Source organism: Halyomorpha halys, unplaced genomic scaffold, assembly GCF_000696795.3.
Source record: "Halyomorpha halys isolate HHAL.00 unplaced genomic scaffold, Hhal_1.1 Scaffold203.1, whole genome shotgun sequence".
Classification (NCBI taxonomy): domain Eukaryota; kingdom Metazoa; phylum Arthropoda; class Insecta; order Hemiptera; family Pentatomidae; genus Halyomorpha; species Halyomorpha halys.
Window position 1 is genome coordinate 230,394 of NW_027108332.1, and position 10,146 is coordinate 240,539.

The 10,146-nt window shown below is 25.2% G+C and overlaps 1 protein-coding gene across 10 annotated transcripts in view; it reads right to left on the reverse strand.

Annotated features, from left to right (window-relative positions):
- NfI (Nuclear factor I) overlaps window positions 1–10,146 on the reverse strand; it is a 351,941-nt gene that overhangs the window by 18,945 nt on the left and 322,850 nt on the right. For all 10 annotated transcript variants that reach the window (XM_014418607.2, XM_014418604.2, XM_014418609.3 and 7 more), the window contains 2 exons: window positions 9,651–9,869; window positions 471–628 (listed from right to left, as the gene is read on the reverse strand). In XM_014418607.2, the coding sequence (XP_014274093.1) occupies window positions 471–628; window positions 9,651–9,869 (377 nt within the window). The remainder of the gene's footprint in view (window positions 1–470; window positions 629–9,650; window positions 9,870–10,146) is intronic.

The following is a 10,146-nucleotide window of genomic DNA, read 5'->3' on the forward strand; positions in this document are numbered from 1 at the left end:
AGAGAGAGAGAGAGAGAGAGAGAGAGAGAAAGAGACAGAGAGAGAGAGAGAAATTAACTAAATAAAACTGTTAAATATACACAAATAAAATAATCATTTATGAAGGAAAATGATATCTACAATTAAACAATATAGCTTATCATTTTTTATTTAAGTAAATATCCTCTGGTGTATATAAATATCTGGTTCTTGTATTGCATTAAGTTAATAATTCTCAATAAGGTGATTTTTCACTATATATAGCTTTAATATCTTTTTTTAAAGCTATTTTCTGAGCTATTTTTCAACTTTTAGGCCTATCTTAATCAAGAAGGTCTTGTTCTAACTTCGCATGGAGACTATCCATTCTGGGAAAAAAGGGCGACTGGATTCATAAAATGCATTACATAATACATAATTAGTTGCATACAGATAAATTACTTATTTTATTTATACCAATAAAATAACAAAGCAAAATTGAATAAACTTACCTGGTTCTGAGCATTCTCTGCTTCTTGGCAGACAAAGGTCACAAAATCTGATAATGTGTCATGACCATTTTCTGGATATTTAGCAGGACTATTTTCACTTTGTTGATAATAGGTTGCTGTAGCCAGAGGTGCGACATTGCCATGTTGGGAAGGCAAACCTAAGCAGTATCAATAAACATTTCAAGTATTAACAAAAGTAGTATTAAGCATTAATTAATTAATAATAATTAATAATTATAACACTTGGAATATTATTTTAAATATGTCATACTCTAAGAAATTTGGTTAGTGATTGATGAAAAATTCAATAGAAATCATAAAATAAGACAAAAAATATAAATAAAATTCACTTTCCACTAATGAACTGAAATACAATGGAAAGATATTATCAAACATGATCTAGGGTCAAATATATTTCAGTAACACTATCGTTTAATTAGGTATAAGTAGATCCATCATTATCAAGCAATTTTGGAATTCAATCTATAAATGTATATGTTTATAGCCGATTATTTATTTATTTACATAAATTTATAGGTATTAGCAAAATATATCACAACATTGTTCCTGTTTTCAAGAAAATGACCCGAAGTTAGGTAATAGGTAGTGCACCCAAAAATATTGATATTTTTGACTGATTTAATGAAAATGACTTAAAATAAGTTATTCCTTTGGTCAAATAAACTTTTTCATAGGAGAGAAACATCAAAATAAATGTGTTTTTCCTATGATAATTTAGTTTAGAAAACTAAATAAAATGGTCACTGTTACCATTTAAGTATTAAAGGAAAAATGTATATAATTAAGTCACACACACACACACACACACACACACATATATATATATAATGTTTTTTATTTACATATACTAATTGTATCTGTGTATATATATTTATAAAAGATGAATCAGAACAAGTTCATAAATGGGAATTTTTCTCAAATAGTAAAATTGTTGAGAGAGCTACCATTTATATTAATTTCAAGTGAATGGATTTAATTCAAATTACTGTAGATGATGGCTCTCACAAAAAAAAAAAAAAAGGAGATAAACCCCCTTTAATGCATTTACCCCAATTTTCCTAATATTAATTTTTTATATATATGTAGTATACTAATTGTAAACATATGTTCACAAACACACATTTAATTTAATAATAATGTATGAATGTATAATTCCATTAAATCCAGAATATTTTAGTATTTGTTATAAATATAATTTTATGGATTTAACTATACATATAATGTAATTGATATTTTTTGATGAATATTTTGAATTGATTATTATTATTGAGTTGACTATAATTTTTTTAATTTATTTTTCGATGCTAATTTTAAATTAACTAAATGGATTTAATTTTCATTACTGATGCAAATCTGTGTGTCTGTAACAACAGACAGAATCATCTCAGAACACTACAAATGATTATGTAGCATCTATTTTATTCGAAAAGAATAAATAATAAATATTTTGTAAGATTAAAATTTGATTACTAATCAGCATACTATTAGGTTTCATTTCCTTAGTTCCAAATACAGTTTTGATAAATCATTATTGATTTGTTTACTATTCCTGATTGGCACTAGTAGAATTAATCTATATCTATGTTCCTAGATTAGGGATTTGTTAAAAGTAATTTATACACCTCATGGAATAGATTATAGGAATAGAAACTTGATTTTTGGACGATTTTTCTTTGCCTCTCTTACCAGAAGTGAGAAAATGCCATCATTCACTGATGGTAAAATAATCAAGGGTATTTGAAAAACTACTTTGTAGGAATTTAGAAATGTTCTAACTCTCCTACAATGATTTTAACTTATTCTCTAACATTAGTTGATTTCAAAATTTAGTCTGTAACCATTTTCCATGGTTGTTTAAATTCATTATTCATACATTTAAACATTAGCATTATTACTTAATAAAATCCAAATAGAAATTGAAAAACCATATGCTTATTCTTCCCAAACTATGATCATATGTATTGAGATAATTATTCATAGTATTTAGTAACAAAAATAAAGATTTTATAAATTCATAAAGTAATTTAAAATATATCCAATCCTTTATGGAATTGAGATAATTGTTTGCAGTCAACAATCCCTTTTCATTATTTTTACTTAACCTTTTCAAGCATCTATAGATTAAGATACAGAGAATGTAAAGAGATAGTAAATATTTAACAGAGATATTGGTGTTAGAGACATTTGAAAGGTTAATTTCCATGAAACAATATCAAACAGTAATAAATAATCTTCCAGTACCATAAAATAAACTTTTGATGTCTCATACAAGGGAAAATCAGTTAAAAAAAAAAAGATTTCATTGCATTTAAAGGATAGTATATAAAGAAGAACCATTAAAGAAAAATATAAACCCTTTAGATTAAGATCATATGACAACTAACATTTTATAATTTATTTGAAATCACTTTTTGAATATATCTCACAGTTTTATGAATATCATGCATAAACATTAAAAATAAAGACACAAATACATACACATAAGCAGACACCTATACCCCCATATACATACACACACAAATATACATACACTCATCTATATGAATGTATGTAAATGTTTCTATGTAAATAGTAATAAATACTTATAACAATAATTACAGAAGTACGTAAATCTAACATTAACAAAAAACATATAACTAAACATACAGCCAACAGTGAAACAGTTATTTTTTTTCTAAACACTTTTACTATAGGTTTAAAATTTAAAACATTATATTTTTTGAAAATTTAGATTGATTTTATACACATAAAAATAGATGACATATTAGCGAATGTTTATATAAATTAATATGAAGTTGAATTATATTTTAATTCACTATATTAATCCAATTTTACTGAATTAATATACTTTTTAGTTTTATTTTATTACTTTAATATTTATATATCAATAAAGATATCATAGCTTTGCATTAATAATGGGCAATCTGACATAAAATATATTTTATTTATTTCATTTTTGACTTATTCCATAAATTGTACCGTTCATTGGCGTTACTTTGTAACAATCTTACTAGCTTTGGGTCAGTCTATAGGGTAACCCTGGTAAAAAAAGTAATCTCAGTCTATGGTACTATCTTTGAAGTATGTCCAATTCCAAATAAAATTAAAAAGTTTTTTTTGCCAGATGTGCCACTATTAGACAGATTGTGCCACTAAGTTAAGCCATGATTATTTTTGTATATTCAAATTTAAATAACTATATGTTTTTATATTCAATTATAATAAAATATATGCATTACTTTAGTATGTTAATGCCATGATGAGGCTGGAACATTGAATTAAGGTAATTTAAATGGAGATATGAAACACCAATACTATAGATTTCCACCGAAAGCAATATCATTTTTAACTAATCTATAATAAAAGTGTTTAAGTGTTAGCAACTACTGGACACATAAAAAATAATAAATAAATAAATAAATAAATAATTACAATTTTATCATGAACAAAATCTAGGTATACCTACATTAGAATTATCATGCTGTTTAGATGAAATATTGATACTGTTGTATTTAAGGAAATGGAAACATATATTTGGGGTGAAAAAAATGCTATTTTAGCAATCGCCAGATGTTGGACACTACATCTCTAATCTCAATTAAAAACAAAACAAATTTAAGGTGTATATATGGTAGTGGGGTTTTTATTATGCTTTTTACCAAGGGACATGAACCTTCTGGAACTCCTTCTTCCACCATTGGTGGGACCACTACCTTATCAATAGTGATGGTTAATGTATGCGTCTGTGAAGAGAGATGAGTGTGGAGGGAGGGAAAGAGATAATGAGAAATTGGAAAAGAAAATATGAAAGAAATGGATGTGGTTATATGTTAAGAAACCTTCAATAAGTGAAGTCTGTATGAAAGATTTTTATATTTTCTTCTAAAATAGAATAATGAAATTGTTTGGCTCAATTTTTTTACTATCAAAGAACTGTTTTGTTGAAGAAAATAGTCCTAAAGAATACAGAATATCATATATTCCTCACACTAGGGGATTCAGCCGTTGGCGAACCTCCTAGAGGTGAAAAAAATTATTATTTTCTTTCTGAAAACTTTTTCTATTACATACAAATAGAACAGGCTATTCCATTATTATCTTCTCAATTTAAGAATAAATGTTATCTGAAAGTTTAAGTTGTTTAAACGAACTTCACCTGAAACAAAGGTGTCTTTGAAAATTCCTGGATCTGCAACTCATTCTTCAAGTACTTATTAATTTGAATATATGATGGTTAAAATAATGGGTTCAATGTAGAAAACCTAGAGAAGAAAATATTTAATACCATTCATCCTAATGAACTAACTGCTGGTAATAACTTTCATTTCAATGTTATGCTCTCATTTTCTGGTAAAATTAATAGTGATATTAACATATTTTAATATGCAAGTAAAGCGGACTTCAAGTTCCACATCAATATTTTGTACTTATCAAAGAAGGCGGAACAAAACAAAGGAAAACAACTTCTAATTTATTCCTCATTAAAAATTCTATGTTTCAATAACTAAGATTCTTACTGACTTCCACAAAATTCAGATTACAACTAAAGTTTGAAGATTTAATTCATACCAACACAAAATTAAATGTAGGATTATTTAAGATGTGACAATTTAAGAGAACAAAGTACAATGAATAATATGTAGTCATCTTTTATTGACAGAACAGATTTTGTTTTACAAAATAAGGTATTGGCAAATAAATGAAAGGAATAGTAAAATGTAATAGTTGTTTTGTAAAAGTTTTTCAATCAGGACAATGTAACTTGTTTCCATTTTATCAATTTATGTACCTTCTCAATAATTATCTATTAAGAAATCTAGTGTGATTTATTTTCCTTTTATTTATTTGTCTGCTTATTTTTGTAATATTTATTATAAATTTATATGATTATTTATAACTATAGTGAGTAAAATAATAATAATGTGAACTGATTTCTCGCATTCTGAGGAGTATATTTTCATCTTATTATGATATGATTAGCTTGCTATTACTTTAATTAAAGTGAAAAAAATTAAGTTTAAATGAAATCATTTATACATATACATATATATTTATACTAAATCTTAAAAATAGTTCTAAAAATTTGTCATAACATAATAAAAAATCATGTTTTTCATTTCTATTATGTAATTTCTCATCTTAGTTATGTTGATGGGAATCAAAATAAGCTTAATATTTATTTTAGCTATTTTGTGTGTATTCTTAATTACTGTTTAAAATTTGGTGTGAAAATATTTTAAACGATCTATGAGTGTACATAGTTTGGTGTACCCTAATGTAATTGTATATAGTTAATAAAGGTGTAGAAATCTTTTTTTAACAAACCATGTGTATAATAGAAATATACTGTTGATAGTGTAAAATACTGTGGAATATTGCTTATTACTGTGCCTAGCTAAGATAACCAACAAGAAGTTGGTATTTCCATTAGAAAAATGCTTTACTTCTAAATGAGTAGAAAATTGAGTGAATTTCTTTAATATTTTTCAAAGTGTTTGTTAATGTAGTTGTATTATTGCAATGTTTCTTAGGCACTTTATAATCTCCTATGCTTTCAATTAACTTCTTGCCAAATGATTAGAAGAGCAAAGTTCAAGTGTTTTATGACAACTCAATAGTTTTTTTTTTTTTAAATTTCTGAAATTACATATATGTTTTTTAAATATTCAGTTTCATATATTTCAGGTCTCACTGGGTGGGTGTATATTGCTGATAATGATGAGCAACAACAAGGAAGTGAAAGTTTGTGATATTTTACAAAGAACAATGAATCAATTTGAGAAATATCAGTAAGAAAGAAACTTTAACTCAATTGATTCAGAGTTCTTAAAGGTTGATAATGCTAACATCAATCTAAACATCAATGGACTAAGAAGAATTTCACATCAATAGCAGGCATATTGACTGAGGCAAAATAAAATTAAAAAAAAAAATAAATAATATGATGACAGGTTTCAATAGGAAACAAAGGGAGAAAGGAGCAACTAAATTTTGAGTTATTTAAGTTTTAGTAGAGAAGAAGGCAGACTCATTGTATAATAAGTGATCAAAATTAATATCACATTAAAATAAAAATATGAAATTACAAATTTATAAACATTTTTAGATCAAAATTTTCCAAAAAAATAAATCAAAAGATCTTTATTTTATGTACAAATCAATTATTAGGAATTTACACCAAGGGTCTTTAGAAAGTATTTTCAAGTCTCATTCAACTATTAAATGTCTTTATTTGAAAACAACTAAAGTAAACAAGCTGTAGTCATTTTAAACCTATAACTTAAAATATTTCAACATCTATTATAACAAAATATCAAGTCTCATTTCTTGATTATTGTTGGTAGTGATGTTATATTTCCTTACAGAGTTTTCAAAGGATCTTGGATTATTGATGAAATTAATATAGGTCAATAGTTATTTCTAATTTCATATTATATACACTATTCTGAAATTCATTAAAAATAGTGAACAAAATGATAAGAACTGATGCAAAATAATTTACAATATTATTTTAAAAATCTAATGCTGGGACCAGTGGCCTTCTCTTGTATAAAGGAAGCCAGTAGCTATTCTTTAGAAAGTTTCTAAATTTGAAGTTATTGTCTATTTTTATATTAACACAATGAAATATCTAACTTATTAACTGAAATATCTATCTAAATTCAAGAAAGAAAAGAACATGAAATCATTTATATTTGCAATAGCAATATCATTATATTATTAATACTATCACATTATATATAATATCAAACACAATATTACAAGTGATTTTGCATTTATTATTCTTTTATCAACGATGTAAAAAAAAAATATATTTTTTGATGTGTAGGTACAGATATTTATTTATTTATTTTTTTATTATGTGGGCAAAACAATTGAAACAATAAAAATTCAAAGATATATTATTGTTATGGAGCTGTAATGTTGACCAAAAATGGAAAACTATTTTTCCTAAATATTATGACTTGGTATGTAGACACAACATCTAATTAAAATAAAATAAAAAGTAATGGTCTTAAAAAATTGTTCCAATTAAGAGACAAAATAGTTAATATACATAAAAATAATGATTGAATATCCAATATTTACTGAACTATTAACTCTTATATTTGTCTGCCTTTTTTTTCAGAGATAATTTATTTGGTGAATTCGCATCACTACAAAAGAATAATAGTAAAATAAATATGTACATCAAATAAAAAATAAACAAAAAGGACATAAAGCTGCACTAATATGCTTTGCTAAACTTCAATTAATTTTTAAAATAAAATAAGATAAGATAGTAAAGACAGGAAAGGGCAAAGAGGATTAACACCAAGAACATCCAACACAAGTAGTACCTGTTAGTCTGCTGTGACATCATGCAATTTAAGGAGGTACTGAAACAAAACCATTTCCTGTTATTTCCTACAGTACCTAACCTAAGTCTACAACCACTCCTCTATGCCTAAATAGTCATGACATACTTGAAAAAACAAAAGAAATTGAGTGTTAATAAGCTATTTTGATGTAGTTATTAAATGTAGAATAAAAATAAAAAATTCATTTTGCTTTAAAGAGCCAACTAATACTAAAAAAAATAAATAATAAAAAGATGGAATATTCATAGCATAGATGCTAATTCCTAAGTTTTTAAAATTTATACTTTCTTATGTTTAATATAAATAACAAAGGAGTATTTTAGTGTTAAGCAAAAATCTTTTTACTTTATATCTACAAGTTATTTACTATCTAGCCTAAATAGAATATAACTAAATGCCTACATAACGCTAGTGTGTAATATATAGATAGATAGGGTGTATATACTGCCAAACTATCTATCTATGAAGATAAAAGTGTTTCTAAAATTATGAATGGTTATATACATGTCTAAATTAGTCCTTAGATATTGGCATAGGGAGTAAAAGTTTCAAAAGTAAGAGTTTACATTATCTGTTTTAAGTGTACTAAAACTTTTAAAATGAGATGTAAGCAATTGGTATCAATAAAATTTATTAAATTTACCAATTCCTCTTCAAATTCATTAAATGAATATCAATCCCTTGTTGAGTAGTGTTGAAGTAGATTTAATAACATGACTGAAATTTGATCTGTATTTGTTATTACTGAAATAACTAAACAATAAAATGCTGTAGACTTATTCTTATTAATATTTTCCTTAATGAACATTTACATATGTATATATCTTGTTATTAATAATTAATTTTTAAACATTTTAGTCATTAATTGTAAATCAAAAATCATTTTTTTTTTTTTGGAGTCAATGTGGTTTTCAGGGACTCATAAATAAAACAATTTGTTTTATAATGCAATGCTACAAAAATATTAGATCTTAATTATTACTTTGATTCTAAATAAAAGCTTTTATGACACAAGCAATGAATAATGTTTAGTTCAAGTACTTTTTTCAGCCCTTGTATTAGCAAATGTAACAATATTTATTTACAGTGTTATTTAACTGTTTTAACATATTTTCAAAACATTATCTGTTTATTTAATGTAAATATATTTGTACAATTGTCAGAAATTTACTTATAAAAAAAAATTCTTGTAGTGCTTACAAATATTATTGAAAATAATCACTTAAAAAAAAAAAAAATACTGTGATTTTACATTTCAGGAAATAAGAATAAGTCTATCCTTGATATAATGTAGGGATTTGTAAACAATTTTTATTACTATTAAGTATACAATTCGTTTTCTAAAATGTGAAAAGTTATTCTAAGAAGTTCAAAATATTAGTAAGCAATTGAAACGACAGAAACTTTAAAATAAAATTCTTTTAAGATTATGAATTTTCGGATAATATTTACAAGAAAGAGAGTTGATTATGCTAAGATCAATTTTGATTACTTTTCAGCTGGTCTCTAAAATGTAATGTTTCACTCAGAGCTGAAAACTTTAAAATTATTCATGTTCAAAGAAATAATTTAAGCAAATTTCATATTTTAATTTAAACCAACTAATATTTGTTTTTAGTAAAAAATATAATTCAGAATGTTTTATTTATTTCTAATTTGATAAAATAAACACAATAGAAACTCTAATGGTGCAAAAAATAAAGTAGAAAAAATATGTACAATAAATGTTGACATTATTTAGATATAAACATGTGTAAATGAACATCTTCAAATGCAAAACAACATATTAATGACTCACCATGTTCAACATCAGAGTGCCAACTGGCTTGAGATGAGAGAGAAGCTGGGCTTTGGCCATAATATCCAACTTCTGTTGGCCCACCTGCTCCCTGTTTTTCCCTGGAACCTCCACCACTATTCCCTAAGTCCATTTCTTCTTCTGCAGAACTAAGCCTTCTTACCCTCTTTGTACGTGGTTCATTAGGACTTTGTGTACTTCGAGGTATTGGCAATGGACCTATTGGGGAAAAATCTATATAAATAAAAAGTATCTGAAATAATATTTACAAGACATAAATTTGGTAGAAAAAATAAAATTCAGTTGTTATAACACAATTGTGATGTACAGTTAATTAAACAAATCATAGTGCAGATGGAAATTGTGTATTTTTAAGTCTAGATAATTGAACAAAACCAATAACTTTTTTTTTTTTTGTTTTTTTTAATATTTATTTATTGCTATTTACAACTGTACATTATAATACATTTAGTAAATCTGATCTAAGTTAAATTGG